General features: G+C 38.3%; 1 protein-coding gene across 1 annotated transcript in view; it reads right to left on the reverse strand.

Annotated features, from left to right (window-relative positions):
• CDA (cytidine deaminase) overlaps positions 1–19,283 on the reverse strand; it is a 36,346-nt gene extending 17,063 nt beyond the window's left edge. The window contains exons 1-2 of the mRNA XM_051988355.1: positions 18,905–19,283; positions 1,902–2,013 (exon numbers count right to left, since the gene is read on the reverse strand). Of these exons, the coding sequence (XP_051844315.1) occupies positions 1,902–2,013; positions 18,905–19,268 (476 nt within the window). The 5' untranslated portion in view covers positions 19,269–19,283. The remainder of the gene's footprint in view (positions 1–1,901; positions 2,014–18,904) is intronic.
• Positions 19,284–19,729: the final 446 nt, after the last annotated feature.

Genomic DNA, 19,729 nt, shown 5'->3' on the forward strand with positions numbered 1-19,729 from the left:
TGCTAATCACGGCTGGGACCTCTTTCTTGGACGTCAATAATAACCTAGAGCAAACACCCATGGGGAGGTGAGCGGTGGGTGGAGGGGAACAGGAGATGTAAACAACTCGGTCTGCCACATCATTAGCCTTTCCACGGCTCTGGCCATATTTTCCCAAATATGATTAATTTCTTGGATTTGGTTTTGAAATTGTCATTTTTTTACTCTACTCTCCTACCTTCTGTGAAAAGTAATTTGCATCCTAATTCCAGTTCCCTGAGACAAAATGTTCCTGGCAAGTCATTATTTGCTCTGGCCCAAGTTAGTGAGGACCTGAAATCATCACAGCAATGTGGCCTAGAGGAGGGGTGTTCACAGCTGAGAGGAAGAAGGCCACTCAGATCCCCCCAGCCACTGTCTCGAGTCACTGCAGATGGACAGAACCCCGCTCCCTGGGTCTGAACTTGTTGATTTTGGGGGCTGACAACGGAAGGGGAGGAAAAAGCCAGCCTGGGTTGGAGAATATTTTTCAAGAAATATAGTTTTGTTTCTTTAAAAAAACAAACATGTAGATTCATGGTTTTTTGGAAGCTTGAAGAGGATCACAAGATCATTCAGTCCATCTCATTTTGCAGAATAAGAATCAGAAGAAGTTATTTGTTTAAGGTCATAGAGCAAGGACAAGAACCTATCTCCTCACTTTCCTCCCTTTCTACCCTCTTTTCTTTCTTCCCTCCCTACTTTTTGCCTTTTCTTCCCTCTCTCCTATTCTCTCCCCTTCCTTTCTCTCTTTCTTCCTCTTTGCCTTTCTTCATTTTTTTCTTCCTTCTTCCCTCTTTTTTCTCTCCTTCATTCTTCCCTTCCTCCTTTTCTCTTTTCCTTTCTTCTTTCTTTTCCTCTCATTCCCTTCCTCTTTTCCTCTGATCCCTTCTTCCTTCCTCTCCTTTTTTCTTTTCCTCTCACTCTTCTTTTCTCTTTCTATTCCTTTCTCTCTTCCTTGTTCCCTTTCTTTCTCCCTCTTTTCCTTTCTCTCTTTCTTCATTCTTCCCTTCCTCCTTATCTTCCACTCTCTTTTTTCCTTCCCCCTTCCTCTCTCTTTTCCCCTCACTTCCTCATTCTTCCCTTTCTTCCTCTTCCCTTTCTCTCTTTCTTTTTTCCTCCTTCCCCTCTTTCTTATTAAAAACAATGGATGTCTTTTATATTTTTAAACATAAGTCATTCCCTAAACATACTGCCCTCATCCCCATTGGATCCTCATTGATAAGCAAGAAAAAGTCAAGCAAACATATCAACAGAGCAAATAATCAGCAAACCAACCATGTAAAACATTTGACGTTTCCCATCTCTCTATGGAGAAGAAGGGCACGTGCTTCATTATATCACACTACTTTTTAGGAGCAAAGGGCTTAGAGGTGGAAGGGACTTTTAAAAACAATCAATTCTCATCATAAAAGCTGAAAGAGACATCATCTAATTCGATCCCTTAGATGTTATTATTTGTTACTGCTGTTTTTATAGAAGGGAAAACTGAACCCAAGAAGACTGAATGATTTGACCCAATTTTAGCAAGTAGCAGAATTGGAGGATTCAAATTAAAATCTTGGGTCTTCTAAATCCACATCCATTGGTTTGTTTTCTTACTAAGCCACATGACCTCTTGTTTATACTAGACCATGCTTTGTCCCTGTTAGTAATGCTGGCTTATATTATCATTGAGGTCTTTTCAGGTATCCTCTACTGAATAAAAAAGAATAATCGATTGTATGACATTCTGGGTTTTAAGGAACCTTCCCAGCTATAATATTCTGCTTTAACATCCTGCCTTCTAAGGTTCTTTCCCAACATTGGCATTCTATGCTTTAAGGTCCCCTCCAGTTTTAGCCATCAACCTATCACTCCATAAATTAGTCTTGGATACTCACCTGGTGATAGCAATAGCCCGGAACTCTTTGTGTCCTTCCGAGATGGCCTTCTGAATGGCAGTGCGTTCTGCACAGATGCCTAATGGGTAGGCGGCATTTTCTATGTTACATCCTGGGGACATGAGAATAAAATCAATCAAATAGCTGGGTGAGGAGATATCTCAAAGAGCCCAAGTTAGAAAGAAAGATGATTCTTGAAAGATATGTATGTGAGCATATATACATATGCACATATCTATATATGTATACATAAATATATCTTTGCTTAAGTATAGTTTGCTTCAGGAAGATGGGGGCAATAAAAGGGAAGGGGAGAGAGTAAAGTAAAAAAAAAGTGTGTAGCAGAAAACGGAAGAATAACCTACAAGGAAGTAAAGATGGACACTCTTGAATATAATTTCTTCTACTATTATTCCTTTCTTAAATAGGAAATTTATTGTTATATATGTTAAATCTTCCCTGATATTCTGCTGGGCACATGGCAATGTTTTGTTTTGTTTTGTTTTGTCTTGTTTTCCTTTTTTTTAAAAAAAATTCTGTTTTTAAATATATATATTTAAAAACAGAATTATATATAAGAGAAAAAAAAGCAAAAATAAATAAGTAAAATTTTTATTTTTTGGGGAAAATTTTTTTTGAAAAAAAATGGGGGTTTCTCTATCAATAAAAAGCATTCAGATTCTAAAATACTGCTAAGGGATTATCACAGATCCTGGTGCAATGGGCATACAGAGTTAAACCAAGGGAAGGGAATCTGGATATTGAGGGAACCGGAAACTATGTCATAAAAGGAAAAGTTAAAGGGGCTAAAAAACATTTAACTTGGAAAAATAAAGATTTAAGGGATACATGATAGCTTCTCCAGGTACCTAAAGAGCTGTCAGGAATAATGGGGGGCAGTTGCAGAGGCAGATTTCAGTTTGAAAAGGAAAGTCTTCCTAATGATTGGAGCTTTTCAGCAATGGAATGACCTGCCTGGGAATGGGGTGGGTGAAGTAGTTTTTCTAGTCACTGAAAGTCTTCAACCAGAGGCTGGGCCAACACTTGTCAAGGAGGGAACAACACCTCCAAGGAAATAAGGCAAAAAAATGTGCAAATGTGTGAAGGAGGAGGATGATAACAATGGGAGATATCAGAGGAGGCCTCTTATAGAAGGAGGTGAGTGACACTGGAGCCTGGAGGAAACTAGAGATTCTAAGCGTGATCCTTTAGATTTATACAGGGATCCTCAAACTTTTTAAACAGGGGGCCAGGTCACTGTCCCTCAGGCTGTTGGAGGGCCGGACTATAGTAAAAACAAAAACTTTGTTTGGTGGGCCTTTAAATAAAGAAACTTCATAGCCCTGGGTGAGGGAGATAATCGTCCTCAGCTGCCACATTTGGCCTGCTGGCCGTAGTTTGAGGACCCCTGCTTTAGAACATGAAGAGGAAGAGCATTCCAGGTATGAAGGAGAACCTGAAAAAGGTGTGGAGATGGGAGAAGGCATGTCACTCATAGGGAGCATCATGGATACCAGCATGTACGAGGAGAAGTAATTTGAAATCAGTCTGGATTGGTAAGCTTGAGCCATACAGTAAAGAGATTTCAATTCCAAACAGAAGAGTCTATACTTTATCCTGGAAACACTGAAGTGTTTTGATTAGGGCATTGATTTGTGTCCTTTTGGAATACAAAATTGGCAGCTGTGCGGAGGATATATTGGAGAAGGGAGACACTGGAGGCAGAGACACCAGCTGGTGAATGGTTAAATGTACAGAAGCCTGGAAGGAAATGCTGCACTGCCAATAAAAATGATATTTAAATGGGAGGACATCTGTGATTCTGGTAGTAAGGGAAGTACTCTCTACATGGAAGTGGATCATCACTATCCCTTTAAATGAATATATTTGAGAGAATTGCTAGGGACACATAGAGCTTACGTGATTTGACCAGAATCACATACTAGATAGTGAGAAGAGGCAGAAATGACCTTTGCGATGTCTAGCCTGGTATTGTCTCCATTTTGCCACGTCAGTTAAAAATGCAAAACATGAAAATGTGAAAAAAAGTAAGCAATGGTAGTGTAATCCAATGACCATTTATTAAGCATTAGCTGGGTACAAGGTCTCCCTGGTTGGTGCTAGGAATACAGATAAAACAATAACAACAAAAACAAAACAGATCCTGACTTTAAGAATCTTACACTGGGGCAGCTAGTTGGTGCAGTGGATAGAGCACTGGCCCTGAAGTCAGGAGGACCTGAATTCAAATTTGATCTCAGACACTTTTAACAGGTCCTGGCTGTGTGACTCTGGGCAAGTCACTTAACCTCAATTGCCTCAAGGAGGGGAAAAGAATTTTACATTCTATTAAGGGGAGGATTTAGATGAAATAATATTAAAGAAACAAAGCAGAATGAGAACCATGATGACAGACAGATGACTGGCTGGCTGGATAGAGAAAGATAAAAAAGAAGAGGGAAGAATAAATAAAAGACAGAGAGATAGAAGGATAGATACAGACAAAAAGAAGGGATAGATATGAGAATAAATAAATGAAGAGATAGATGGAGAGAGCATCTTAGGCAAAAGACAATATATTAAGACATATTGATATGTGTAAAGGACAGGAACTTTGGAAAAATATACTTAAGGCTCAGTATGACTGATTTAGTCCTACAACAAGGTGTTAACTTAGTGGAATTGATAAGATAATGGTTATCTAGTTTAGCATGGTGATTAATAGTTCTCTAGTTCAGTATGATTGATTTAATCTTACAACAAATAATGGTTCCCTAGTGATATGATTGGCTTATACTCAGTATACTGTAATATTGTAATAGAGTATATAAGCTGGAGCTCAAGCTCTTGGAATCAGGCACGACTTCAAGACAGAGACTGTTGTGGTGACTCTTCTGCTTTCTCCACTGAGACCAAGTCCTGTCTGAAGGCCCTCCAGAAAGCTAGCCAGGCCCCAAGTGAAGGAGACAGACTGTGAAGAAGATAATAAAGAATTTGGACTTTATCCCTGACTGTTCTCATGGTGATTACTCTGCTAAAATGAAGGCTGGTCCCAAGACCTCCAGAAAGCTTACCAGAACCTTACAAATATGGAACAGTATTATTGTATTTTGGAGGAAGTTTATTTTTGAGTTGTTTTATTTTTGAAGAAATATATATATATATTTTTAATAACTTTTTATTGATAGAACGCATGCCAGGGTAATTTTTTACAGCATTATCCCTTGCATTCACTTCTGTTCCGATTTTTCCCCTCCCTCCCTCCACCCCTTCCCCCAGATGGCAAGCAGTCCTTTACATGTTGAATGGGTTACAGTATATCCTAGATACAATATATGTGTGCAGAACCGAACAGTTTTCTTGTTGCACAGTGAGAATTGAATTCAGAAGGTATAAATAACCCGGGAAGAAAAACAAAAATGCAAGCAGTTTATATTCATTTCCCAGTGTTCTTTCTCTGGGTGTAGCTGTTTCTGTCCATTTTTGATCAATTAAGGCTCTCTTTATCGAAGAGATCCACTTCCATCAGAATACATCCTCAACCATTCTCCAATTGATTGACATCCTTTCATTTTCCAGTTTCTGGCCACTACAAACAGGGCTGCCACAAACATTTTGGCACATACAGGTCCCTTTCCTTTCTTTAGTATCTCTTTGGGGTATAAGCCCAGTAGAAATACTGCTGGATCAAAGGGTATGCACAGTTTGATAACTTTTTGAGCATAGTTCCAAATTGCTCTCCAGAATGGCTGGATGTATTCACAATTCCACCAACAATGTATCAGTGTCCCTGTTTTCCCACATCCCCTCCAACATTCCACATTATCTTTTCCTGTCACTCTAGCCAATCTTTGTCCTCTTTCTAAGACCAAAATTCCTTAATCTACTCTGAGCCATATTCCCAAGTCTCCTCTGACTTTGTCTCTCCAATTCTCTCCTGACTTTGGTTCTCCAAATTTTCCATGACTTTGTTCTTCAAACACTCTTCCAACTCTTTCCCTGACTTGTCCTTATCCTTCTTGCATCTTCCCACTCCTCCCTGATTTTATCCTTATCAAATCCTTCCCCCATTCTTCCCAGATTTTATCCTGATCTTTCATATGTCTATAAATAGTTTCAATTTCTTCGTCTGAGAATTGTCTGTTCATATCCTTTGACCATTTATCAATTGGAGAATGGTTTGATGAAGAAATATATTCTTAAGTTTTGTGTTTTATGGAAAATGTTTTCTTGAATTGTTTTATTTTGGGGGAATGCAGTCTTATTTTGGGGGGAAAGTAGAATAGGGGCAGCTAGGTGGCACAGTGGATAGAGCGCCAGCCCTGAAGTCAGGAGGACCTGTGTTCAAATCTGGTCTCAAACACTTAACACTTCCTAGCTGTGTGACTCTGGGCAAGTCACTTAACCTTAATTGCCTTAGCAAAAAAAAGAAAAAAAAAAGATAGAATAGAGAGATTTCAAACTTCTGATTTCAAAGGTGTAGAAAACTTCATGTCAACAATTCTTCTATACCTTACAATTTTTGAGTGTTGACTGGGAACCCTGAATGATTGAGACTATCTTATCAATAGTCATATAGCTTTTATGTATCAGAGACAGAACTTGAACCTGTTAAACACTACTCCAAGAAATCTTTCATTGTTGTAAACATATATATTTAATTGGTGTTAGTGGGATATTAAGCTCCTAGAGGGAAGGGATGTGTCTCACTTTTGATTTTCTATCAATTAGTGCTCAGGTCAGTGCCTGGCACATAACGGGGAGCTTAATAAATGCTTGTTGATTGTGTTTTTGTTTTTTGTGGGTATTTTTTTTTCTGTTAAGAGAAAATTAAAATTAAGACTTGCCTAGGGCAATACAGCTAGTAATTGTTAAGTGTCTGAGGCCAGATTGGAACTTTTGACTTTAGAGGTAGTGCTCTGTCCACTGTACCATTTAGCTACCTCAACTATGTGGTTGTTTAGATTAAGTATATAGAAACCTTTTATTATTGGGTTTCCCCCCCTTATATAAGAGGTTTCAGGCTGACTAACTTCCTTCCATAAACTTTTAATAAATGAATACTTACTATGCAAAGCTCTCTGCTGTATTCAGCAAAAACAGAGATAAATAAACAAGAAGCGGTTCCTAACCACAGTATAATATTTAGACAGTTTCATCATTACACCATCATTTTTACAGACTGTCCCTTAGAACACACAAAGAACAGAATGGCTTGCAAAACTCAAGAGTTTCCTACTGATGGGGAAGGTTATACAAAGGAAAGGAAGTAAATGAAAAACACTCCTCTGAGTCACAAGCTGAGCCCTGCTATGACTCAGCCTGGAACAACTACAAAAAGCTAATCCCAGAAATTTTCCCCAAATACTTAGTGCTGTTCTTCAGTTTTTATTCAAACTTGGACTTGGCAGTATAATGGGGTGGAAAGAGTCCTGAGTTGGCACTCAGAAACTCTGGGTTTCAATTCCAATTTGACTGTTTAATTACCTCTGGAATCATGAGAGCCTCAGTTTCCTCTCCTATATAATGGAGAAAATAATCTTTGTACTATGCATCTCATAAGGATATTGTGACAAAATGACACAGCAGGAATTGGCATTATCATTATTCATAAAAATTATTATATTGTCTTGACAAACAGGAATCTAGAAAGCAGTGGGTGATTAAAAAAAAATTAAGCAGAATGCTTCTTTGATTTTTGCTATTGCCAATGACTGCTTTGTACCCTACTCCTGTTTATCTCTACTTCTCCAAGTGGATCTATTTTGAGTAGTCTGTCACTTGTGAATATTAGGAGACCCAAAACTTTGGTTCACCATCAAACTTTAGTCATGGAGAGATGAAATCTTAGGACATAGAAAATCAGAACATGGAATATCAGAGCAGGGAGGAAATTTTAGATCACCTGGCTCAATTCCTTTATTTTACAGATGGAATCCTAGAGAACAATAATCCTTTTCTTCTAAAGGCGAAGAAACTGAGACTCAGAGAGAAGTTCATGCCTTAGGTCACACAGCTAGTTAATAGCAGGTGTGTGGGGAAAGGGAAGGGAAAACAAAGTCTTTTTGCCCTTTCAACCTTCTTTTCATGCTATTAGAGTGGACAGACCACTAGATTTAGAGTCAAGAAGATTATCTTCTTAAGTTCAAATGTAGACTCAGGCACTTACTAAGCTGTGTGAACCTGGGCAAGTCAGCCAACCCCTATTTGCCTCAGTTCCTCATGAATGGGTTAAATTGAGTGAAGACCTCTCATGGGAATATGATCCTGTACTGTACTCTAACTGTGACTTGAGACTTTACAATAACAAGATGAGCTATAAGTAAAAATGTGCAAGTGTTGGATTGTCTTGGAAGAATATTTCCCCTCCTGTTCCCCCTACCTCTTAATTAACATTTAAGTACTTCTTTTAAAAGAGATGAGGGCTTTGGGAATTCAGGCTAACAGAATTCTCATCCAAAAATGTCTGTTTGTATAATAGTTTTTGAGAGAAATTTAAATTAAGAGTTTGTTATCTACTAATATTCTCTGGGATAGATTTCTGCAGTTAGAATGTTAGCCTGGACTCCCTCAGATAATAAGAGAAAATGTCTGGAGATGAGGGTATGAGAAACTTCTGCATTTGGGTCTATTTAATCTTGTGTTATGTAGTTTGTGCTTTGTACTCCTCTACTGACACTTTGTCTGTTGGGAGTTGCCCTTTATCCAAAGATCATTATAAATCCCCTTTTTTGCTTTTTTTTTCTTTAAGAGTTTCTGATTTTAATTTGGCTAAAGGTCACTATCCTACAGTTTTGGGGGCTTGTCTGGGATATTTCCTATTCGTGAAGGGTCTCTTCCATACTGAATTCTTAGACAAGGGCCCTCGGGAGAGTTCTCTGGTAATCCTTTGACTCAGCTCTGAAACTCCCACTCTGATCAGGTAAACTCCCAAAGAGAGATACTTGGAGAAAGCAAAAAACAGATGTGGGCTAGCAAAGATAGAGGATTAATTCAGCTTAGGAGACAAGGCAGCAGAAAAAATTTGGAACTGATCAAGTAAATTGTGCACAACTCAGGTGGGAGAGAAACTGGTGAAAGTGGGGTGGATTGGGGGGAAATAGATGCTAAGAGGTTCAAGCCCGTAAGAGAACTTTCCCTTTTGCCAAGAATTGGTGAGCTGCCTGCATGACTGGAATTAGTACACACTTAAATGGTGTGTGTCTACACAGAGTCTACAAAGTCTACAAAGTACTCTCGTTTCCCTTTGGCAAGATCTGGTGATTAAGGAGGATAAGATACTGTGAACTTGGAAAATTTAGCTGGCTCTAAAAACCTATCTACTGTCCTGGGAAGATAGCCTTTTAGGAAGAATTGGGATGAAGTACCAAAATGTATAGAGATCAAATACTATTCTTTTGTTTTGACACTCACTTGAAGGAACTATCCATTCTTCCCCATCCATGTAAGGGATGAGTGTAAATTCAAAGGAGCCGTCAATATTCAGCCTGCCAGCTCCAGAACTCCTTCTCACTTCCACCCTAAGGTGTGACCAAGAACAGGAGCTTGATTAATTTAGAAAAGTAGTTTGTGTTTGTGTATGTAAGATCTTGTGTTTTGGCTTCTGCGTTTCTCTCAGTCAGCCATCTGGCTATTTGGAATTTTAAAATGCTTGTTTTGTACATAGACTTGTGCAAAAAGTTTTTAGCTAGAGAGAGGAAGGGCTAGTTCTGAGATAGAGAAAATTTTAAACTGCCACACCAAAAAGAACCGCCCCCCCCTCCCCCCAACCTGACATATTTCTATGACCTAGAAGTGGCCAATTTGGGTCTGCAGCACTATCTCAGTCTAACTGGAATTAGTTTATTGTACATCTTTGACATGCCCCTCTGGCATTTCTGGCATAGAGGATGGGTTAGTTACTGGGCCATAGACCTGCAGCCAGACACTTGGGTCCAAATTGCTCTGGCCCTCTCTCCCAGGGTCCTAAAGTCTGCCAATTTTGTATAGTCCTGTAGAAAGACTTCAAGGGCCAGTTTTCTGCCAACGTAAATTTTGATGCCTGTTTAAATTGAAATTCTGATTCTGAAATTGTATGAGATAATTACTATTAACTAGTGTGTGCTAAATTGTGATTTTAAGATTTTAGAAATGTATTCAATAATATTGAAGTATTGCTGTTGGAAATTTAAATCTATATTTGGTTTGGTTTTAAGTGAAAAAAATTTTTTTTGATTCTCTGGTAACTTGCCTAAAGAGGTTGTATGTTTGCATTTCCTAATTAGATGAAATATATTTAAACTACTATGTTGCTTGCTAAATCATATATTGGGTAATTTGTGAAAACTGCATGAACTGTGCTTTAACATTTTGTCAGCCCAGCTGCATATGTAGTATGAATTTTGTGAAATTTGGTCTAAATTAATTTAGATATTCTGAATATTAAGGTTTGTCTTGCTAAGGTAAAAGCAAGAAAATTTGGTGTATAGGGATATGTGTAATTGCAAAACAAATTGTGTCTGAAAAGTGTGTAACATAAATTATAAATATAAGATAAATAAAAAGGTATTGAGAAAATGCTCCTGTAGAGGGAGGGTGCCTGATTCCAAAACATTCAAATAGTTTTAATGAAATGACATTTCATTTCATAGGGGGGGAGGAGGAGGGAAGGGGAAGGATGGGTGGAAACTTTCCCCAGGCTCTACTGCTTTAACAGGGGTTAGTGGAATGACATTGGAACAAATTGTGCCTAAGTATGGATGATAAAAGAACACAATTTACTTCTAAGATTTTATAAGAAATAATGGAGAGGATTGCAAATTGAGTGGTAATTCCATAAACCGGGACATCTGCCCTCATCAAGAAAAGTGGAAGGAATGAATCTGAGTCTTAAGACAGAGAAAACTAAACTGATGTTTGAGACTAAATTTGCTTGGACCAAATGTTTGCCTATTGCTTTGTTAAAGAATTACTGTCCCTAGAAGTGATCTGGAACTTTCCCCATATGATATTGGCTCATTTTATTTAGGAGGAAATTTTGAAACAAAGGATAAGTTTTAAAGGAATTATATACTGGCAGTATCCTCATCTCTTTTAGTCCTTAGGACAATACTTTTAGAGTGTACAGTTCCAGGAAAGTCGGTGCTTACTAAGTCCTGGAAAAAAGAAGAGTGGGAAGGACCTTACCAGATGCTACAGATGACTGAGACTGCAATCTGGAGGCTGAGAACAGCAGGTTTAAAGGACCTGTGAAAGAACCTCAAGAATGGACTGTTAAGGATAATTTATAACCTCTAAAATTGACTTTGCAATCTGGAGAGTGAAAACACCAGGCTTAAAGAACCTGTTGAAGAACTTCAAAAATGGATAATATATAACGTCCAAAACTGACTTTGCAGTTAGGAACATTTTGGTGAGAGGGGTGATTAAATGTGCTTAGAGGAATTTTTAATATTGCTGTAGTATCTGTTATTTATATTTCTAGAAAACTTTATGGAGACTCCTTGATTGGAGAAAGTTGAATTAACATTTTTTACAAAGAAGAAATTATTTATATTAATTTTGATAGCGTTCTTTACTGTGAAATTAGGACAGTGTACTTTATGTTCTATTTGAGTTTTAATTGGTTTGTATTGAGTCATTTTAAAGCTGTCCCCTTGTTTAGGGAGATTCTGAAAACAGTGGTCTATGTCTTTGTCCCTTTGAACATGGTTAATACCTGAACATGTTTCAATATGGATTGGTTATTGAGCATCTTAAAGTAAAATAATTTGTGTAATGTTGAATTTTAAACCTATCTACTTAGATATGAAGATAAACTGGGAACTTTCGAGGATGAATCTCTGTTATTAATATAAGTAGGCACAGTCAATACTGATTTAGGATATGTAATCCTTGAGAGCTAAATTTACTTGAATCTTTGATTAACCACATTTGCTATTTGAGATAAAATCTCTTGGGACTGTAGCTGATATTATTTGGAGTTTTGAATTCAGGTATGATTTTCTGGTGAATCATCAAGCAAGTAACCCACCATCTGAAAGGAATATGCCACAAGCTACAAGAGGAATGTGATCCTGAATTGTTACAAGTGGAGGTTAGTATCTGGGCAAGAGTTGGGAGGACAACCTTGGCCCTCACTTAAGGTGGGATCCTTCTGACTCAGTTTCCCAGTGGTGTTCATTTGAATAAGAACCCACCTGATTTTTCCTGAGTCTGACTATAAGGTGGAATTGTTATTGCATACAATTAGCTAAGGATGTTTTATCCTATATCCATGTATATGCTCTTAGAATGAGGTCTGAACCACCAGTTTTTTATTATAATCATGTCCCTGCATTCTCCTCTTACAGCAAATTTCTATAATGAGGGCAAGTGTTCAGTAGAAGCTATGAGCACAATTCAGTGTATAAGAGCTTGCAGTTTCCTATCTGAAAATATGTGGTCATTATATCCTAAATAAGTAACAGAGTTATTTGGCCTAGTCATCTGTTGCTAGATTCATGTCTGTCTGTTTCTTTCAGCATTTCTGTTGTTGAAGAGACATCTTTATTTGTGAAGTTACCTACTTTAATTACTGGGAACACAAATGGTTGGGATGATAGATGACCCCAGATGGGAGTTGGGGGTACAGAACCCCAATTTGTATGCTGAATAAACTCATTAGACTCCAGGTCATGGTTGAAATAATTATTAACCAAGTGACAAAGGCATTGGATTTATTAGCAGACCAGGCCACTCAGAGTAGAGAAGCATGACTCCAGCATAAATTAGTAATAGACCACTTGTTAGCTGAAGAAAGTAGCGTTGGGAAATTAAATTTTTGCCGTGTGAAAATTGATGATAAGGTAGTGAAGGAAATTGCCAAAGACTTCAGAAAATTAGCCCATGTCCCACTTCAGACCTGGTCCTCACATAGATATGATCTATGGTGAAGTTTGCCACCAAATGATAGCAGGCAACAAAGGTTGCGGTTGGATCATGGGAAGAATTCACAATTCTTTGGCAAAGGGTAGGTTTACTTGGAGGAATAGGTTACAGACAAAATGAAGGGATGGCAAATATGAAATAAAGTGGGAGAATATATGAAAGACAAGTTTCTTAGTGGAACTAACAATTTCCCAGAAGAAAGGAAATACCTCATGAGGTTGGGGCATGCCCTTAGCTGACAGGCTAAATCCTGAAAAGGACTTAGCACCCTCAAAAAGTTAGCTGTAAGGAGGGGAAGTGGGGTTGGGAAGCATAGTGGAGTTAGGGGAGATGCCACATGGCATGGAGGAAGGGAAAAGACACAAGGTAGAATGTTGTGGTGAACTGACCCAAAGAAGGTAGCAGCCATGGGATGGCCCACAAGTAGGTTTTATATGGAAAATTTAACCTCACAGACATGACTGGGATTTCCACAGGGGAAAAATTGAACAACTTAGAGGGGAAGGTCCTGTTAGACTTGAACCTTTAGAATGTGGGACCAAGAAATTAAACTGCAAAAAGGTTCTTTGCTTCCTGACAAAGATGGACTCCAGCAGAAAAAAAAAAAAAAGGACAGACTCAGAGGGATTGGAGATTGAGAATAAGATGGTTGAAAAAATATATCAAGAATGGTGTGAGAGGTCTTCAAAGGTTAATAAATAAAGACAGAGACTGAATGGCATAAACTGAGTGAAGACCTCTTATGGAAATGTGACCCTGAACTATGCCCTAATTATGTCTTGAGACTTTATAATAACAAGTTGAGCTATAGGTAAAAACCTGCAAGTATTTGAACATAGTCTTCCCCTTCCTGTTTCCCACCTCTTCTTAATTAGCATTTAAGTCCTTCTTTTAAAGGTGAAGATGCCTTTGGGGATTCAGTCAACAGAATTCTCTCATCCAAGAATATCTGCAGTTCTTGAGGAAAATTTAAATTAAGAGTTTGATATTTACTATATTTATGGACTACCTGCCATCTAGGGGAGGAGGTGAGGGAAAAGAAAGGGAAAATTTGGAACAGAAGATTTTGTAAGGGTCAATATTGAAAAATTACCCATGCATATGGCTTTTTAAATAAAAAGCTATAATAAAATAAAATTAAAAGTTTGTTATTTACTAACATTCTTTTGTTTCTCAGATGTATTTCTGCATTTAAAAAGTAAGCCTGGATTCCCCAAGACAACGGGAGAAAAAGTCTGAGGGAAGGGGAGAGAGGGACTTCTGTGTTTAAGATTTATTTAATCTTGTGTTTTGCAGTTTGTGCTTTGCACTCCTCTGTTGATACCTTATCCATTGGGAGTTAGCCTTTCTTGGGAGATTATAATAAATCTTTTTTGGCTTTTTTTTTTTTTTTTTACTTTGAGAGTCCCTGATTTTAATTTGAGTAAGGGTCACTGTCCCATACACTCATCTGTAAAATGAGGACATGCAAATGGCAAACCACTCCAGTATCTTGGCAAACCAAGAAAACCCTATGGACAAAAATCCATGAGATCACATAGAGTTGAACATGACAAAACAAAAACACCAACAAATATAGATGACACATATATGTAAATGTATACATATATATATATATACGTAATTAATAGCCATTCTCCAATATATAAGTAGTCAGTGGATATAAACAAGCAGTTCTCAAAAGAATTGCAAATTATTCACAATAACATGAAAGAATGTTCCAAATTTATAATAATAAGAAAAGGAAAATCAAAAGAACCCTGAGATTCTGTCACCTTGAAAATTAGCCAAGATGACAAAAATTATAAAAATAGAGAGATTTTAAGATGATATACATTTTAATACATTTTTGGTGGATCTGTGAAGTGATACAACCATTTTGGAAAGCAATTTGAAAATTGTGCACATAAAATGACTAAAATATCCAAACCCTTTAAACCAGAGATTAAATCACTAAATTTAAACCTTGAGGATTAAACCTGTTGATAAGGAGAAAGCCTTCATTTGCCAGAATATTTATAGTAGCACTTTTTATTCCAGTTAAGAACTAGAAGCAAACTAGATAAAACTATCAGTTGGGGAATGGCTAGAGACATAGTGGAGAGAGTGATTTGACAAAGAGGAGAAACTCTGGGTGATAAGAGTTGATTCATCTATGTACCTGTAAAAATGACTCACCTTGACACAGGATCATAAGATTTAGAATCCAAAAACACTTAAAGAGCATTCAGTTCTGGATAAGTACTCCTAAAATATTTTATGAATTCCTATTCCCTAGACAAATAATAGTCGTGCTATTGGTAACCACTGGTTGAAAAAATACAGGGTGGCAACAAGTTAGTATTAATTGAATAGGACTTTAAAATAAAATATGCACTTTTAAAATTATAAAGCAGCTATATTAATTACAGAAGTATATTTCATAAACAAATGATTTAGATCTGAAAAGGAACTCAGAGGTTACTACTTAGTCTGACCTCTTTACTTTACAAATAAAGAAACGGAGACATAAATGATAGCCCAAGGTTTTACTGCTAGTAAAGGGTAGAGACAGAATTCAAATTTGGGTCCTCTCACCCCTCCAAATCAAACACTTTATTTCAATTTGAAAAATGGTAACCCATAAATGTTGCAAAACATACTATCTATCCAGACTATAGAAGACATATTTGCTAACTTATTGTACTGAATCATTTAATGACTCAGCAGGTCATTGGAATCAATGGATTCTCAGACCCCCTGCAATGAATCCCTTCCTCATGGGTCTGAAAATCACAGATAGTCATTAATCTACTTTTACTTCTTCGATCTGGCAACTTCAGCAGGTGTTACAGTCTTTGCCTTCTCAGTAGCCCCAGAAAAGAAAGTTCTATCCATCAAAGTTCTTGGCACTGTCAGCCAGTCAGTAACAGAAATCGATACGATATTATTAATGGTAATAGTAAAGAAGATACATTGCTATGCTGCACCTCAGGACCATGCAAGTCCATCTCACTTATAGTTTTAAAACTTCCTGTATAAGTTGTCACCCTCTAGTAGAATCTGAGCTTCTTGGGAACTGGGAATGATTCTCTTTTCTATTTATATCTCCAGCACTTTGGACAGTGCTTTGCACATAACAAGTGGGAAACAAAAGCTTGTCGACTGATTGATTGGCTCTTTCCAGATGAGGAAATTGGATGATAGCACTTAGAGTTAGAAGGGATGCTCCCATCACCTCCTCACCACTGTTTTACAGATGAAGAAACTGAGGCCCAGGAATCTTAAGTCACTTGTTCAAAGTCACACAGATACAAGTTTGTCTCCATCCCCTAGCCACACTTTCCCCCCAAACCTGTCAGAGTAAAAGACAATGGGCTCAAATCCAGCAGTTCACCTAATTTTACCTTTTGAAGAAATTTGAGTTCTTCCTTTCAGCAGGAGCCGTGCATTTCAAAGGCTGCCTGAGTAACTTAGACAGGGGCTGATTTCAGAATAAGGAAGTAGAAGAGGGGAAACCCTTGGCCTTAATTCAATAATTAGTTATTAAATACAGGAAAGAAATAATCATTTCTTTCAATGACTATTATCTCATATTAAGTGTGCCGTGTGCTAGGGACTGAAACAAGCATTTTATAAATATATCTTATTTGATCCTTACAACAATCTTGGGAGAGAAGTACAATACAGTGAGGTATAATATAATGGGGATTTCATTGTAATTATTAATTACTTGAGTATATGACCCATATGTTTGAGGACTAGAATATGAGAATTATAGAGGAAATGATTGTTATTATCTAGCCATAACAGTACAGCTGCCATTAGCATCCCTGCTGTCTCTCAGGTTAATGGGGGCTTGCAACTGCTCTTCGGGGTCTAACACAAGGGAGACCAGACCATCATGGAGATTCACAGAACTGTGTTCAATGGGGCCATGAGGTCATCCAAGCTCTGGATAATATTAATAACAACTGGCATTTACATAGGGTGCTTAGCATTTATTGTCTCCCTTGTTGGGGAATTCAGCATGGTATAGTAAAAAGAATACTGCTCAAAACTAGGCACTGACCAATACTTAATATCCTATAGCAAGATAAGGTTGAAATGGGCTCATGATTTAGACATAAAGGATGATTCTATAAACAAATTAGGAGAACAGGGGATAGTCTACCTCTCAGATCTGTGGAGAAGGAAGGAATTTATGGTCAAAGAACTGGAGAATATCATGAAATGCAAAATGGATGGTTCTGATTATATTAAATTGAAACTTTTCTTATAAATAAAACCAATGCAACCAAGATTGGAAGGAAAGCAGAAAATGGGGAAAACTTTTTATATCCAAGGTTTCTGATAAAGGTTTCATTTCTAAAATATAGAGAACTGACTCAGATTTATAAGAATACAAGCCATTCTCCAATTAACAAATGGCCCATCAGTTGGGGAATGGATGAATATGTTATGGTATATTAATGTAATGATGTTGGAATCTTTACAAACTGCTAACTAATTAGAGTTGATCTAATCTTACAAGAAGATGTTTTGGGCAGAACCTGAAACAAGGTACTAAGTAGAACTAATTAGTACAATGCTTGTGTTTGCACCTTTACTCATTGGAGTTCACAAGTATGCCAGCTTCACAAAGTAAACTTTATACCTTTGTGAATTCACACCTCCCTTAAAGCTCTTAGGGCCAGAGAGCACCATGGGAGGTGTGGACTCACAAAGTTACAAAGTTTACTTTGTGAAGCTGGCATACTTGTGAACTCCAATGAGTAAAGGTGCAAACACAAGCATTGTACTAATTAGTTCTACTTAGTACCTTGTTTCAGGTTCTGCCCAAAACATCTTCTTGTAAGATTAGATCAACTCTAATTAGTTAGCAGTTTGTAAAGATTCCAACATAATGGAATAATATTATTCTATAAGAAATAATCAGCAGGATGATTTCAGAAAGGGCTGGAGAAATTTCCGTGAACTAATGCTAAGTGAAGTAGGAAGAACCAGGAGAACATTGTACACAGTAACAGCAACATAGTGTGATGATCAGCTATGATACTTAACTCTTCTCAGTAATACAGTGATCCAAGATAATTTCAATAGTCCTGAGATGGAAAATGCCATCCACATCCAGAGAGAGAAATTTGGAGACTGAATGTGGATAGGAGTATAGTATTTCATCTTTTTTTTTTTTTTTGGCTTTTTCTTTCTCATGGCTTTTCCCTTTTGTTCTGATTTTCCTTTCACAACATGACTAATATAGACTCATAATATCTTTGCTCTTACACTCTGTGTTCTTTTAAGCAAGAACTATTCTTTGGATCTCTGTCATCTCTTTTGTAAAATTACATTGATTGGAATTGAAGGGGTAAGCTTCCTTGTAGCTGTAATTCTGAGTCTTTGCCTCAAAGGACTCATCCCATCCTAATCTCTAAGAGAACTTGGTCTCTCTCCAATATCTTCAGCCTTTCAAATGAGCACAGAATCCTTTTTCTATTATCCCAACTCTCATCAGCTGAAATACCTAGGTCCTGGATGGAGTCCACTCCTCCCCAGTCAGATGCCAAGGAAAAGTCCCTGCATATGGGAGATGAGCAACTTTGCTTTGGTAGTGATGGGGAGGTGGGGGGAAGGAGTGAAGGTGGTTCAAAGAGGTTTGATTCAAACCTCTTTGAAGTGCTCTGTGCCAAGAGTATGAGGACATAATTGTCAGAGAGTAAAATGTTGGGTTTTTAATCTATAATTTAATGTTTTTTTAAAGAATCTATTTTTTAAAAGCAAACCACTTTTAACAGCACAAAGCTATCCTACTGAAATGCAATTTTATTTATAAATTGGTTTTAATTGACCTTCTAAGATTTAAGAGTAACCAAAAGAATTTCCAGGAGGAGGCAATGCTCACAGGATTACAGATTCAGAGTTAGAAGAGACCTCAGGGACCATCCAGCCCAAATCCAATCTAATTTTACAGATGAGAAAAATGAGATCTACTATTTACCTTGTGTCTTAAGGTAGGATTTGAATCCGAGTCTCCATCCCTCTAAGTCTAGCTCTCTTTCTGTTCTTTTCTATATGTAAGGGTAGGGGATGGGGGAAGGGATGAACTTTGGGCTTACCTGAATAAATCTTCCCATCCTGGGTCAGGAGAGCTGCCCCCACTGGGAAGTTACTGTAGGGACAGTAGGCAAACTTCTTGGCTTCTTGGCTCCTGCTGATGAGCTTCTGAATCTGAGCTGGCTCCAAAGGTTCCCAGGTACTTGGGCACAGATCCAGGTTAACGGGTACTTGGGCCATGGCCTTGACCTTGAGGAACTCTTCTCTCAGGTCAGCAGTAGGCAGGGAGCCGGCAGGAAGGCAGCTGTGGCTGTCTAGTTGGGGATGGGAGTTAGGAACCAAAAGGGTGGAGGCTGGAGCAACTAACAGGAGCCCGGCTTGGGGCCATAGCTCCACCCTCCCGCTCCCCTTCCTCCTCCTCCTCATGGGTGTGTCCTGGGCCGTCTGGATGAGCACTCCCTAGTAGGTGTGCCTTCAGATGGGCGTGTTTGGATAGAAGTTGGAGTGACCAGTCTCCTCTGACCCAGAAAAAAGGCCGAGGTCTCCCATTGCATGGTGGGGCCATCTCCAGTTGTCCTGATCTATGTCTTGCCATTGGATCCAGTTGGCTCTGGAGGAGAAAGTGCGATTAGGGACTTCGCAGAGCCCTCCCTAATTTAAATCCAACCCCCTTGCAAAGTCAGTTCTCCTTTGAGATCCAAGGGCAAACAACTCCCAGGCTGGGGAGTGAAAGGAATTCCGATATGCTCTTAGAGCCCAAAGGTGAACTACCTAGAGTCCAGGTCTCCCTCTCCACCTTGTGCTCTGGAGTTGGGAATCAGTAGCCACCCCAGATGAGAGGAGGAGGGGGAAAGGAATACCTCCCACTCTAAAACTCCGAAGAAGCC

The sequence above is a fragment of the Antechinus flavipes genome, chromosome 3 (genome assembly GCF_016432865.1).
Source record: "Antechinus flavipes isolate AdamAnt ecotype Samford, QLD, Australia chromosome 3, AdamAnt_v2, whole genome shotgun sequence".
Classification (NCBI taxonomy): Eukaryota; Metazoa; Chordata; class Mammalia; order Dasyuromorphia; family Dasyuridae; genus Antechinus; species Antechinus flavipes.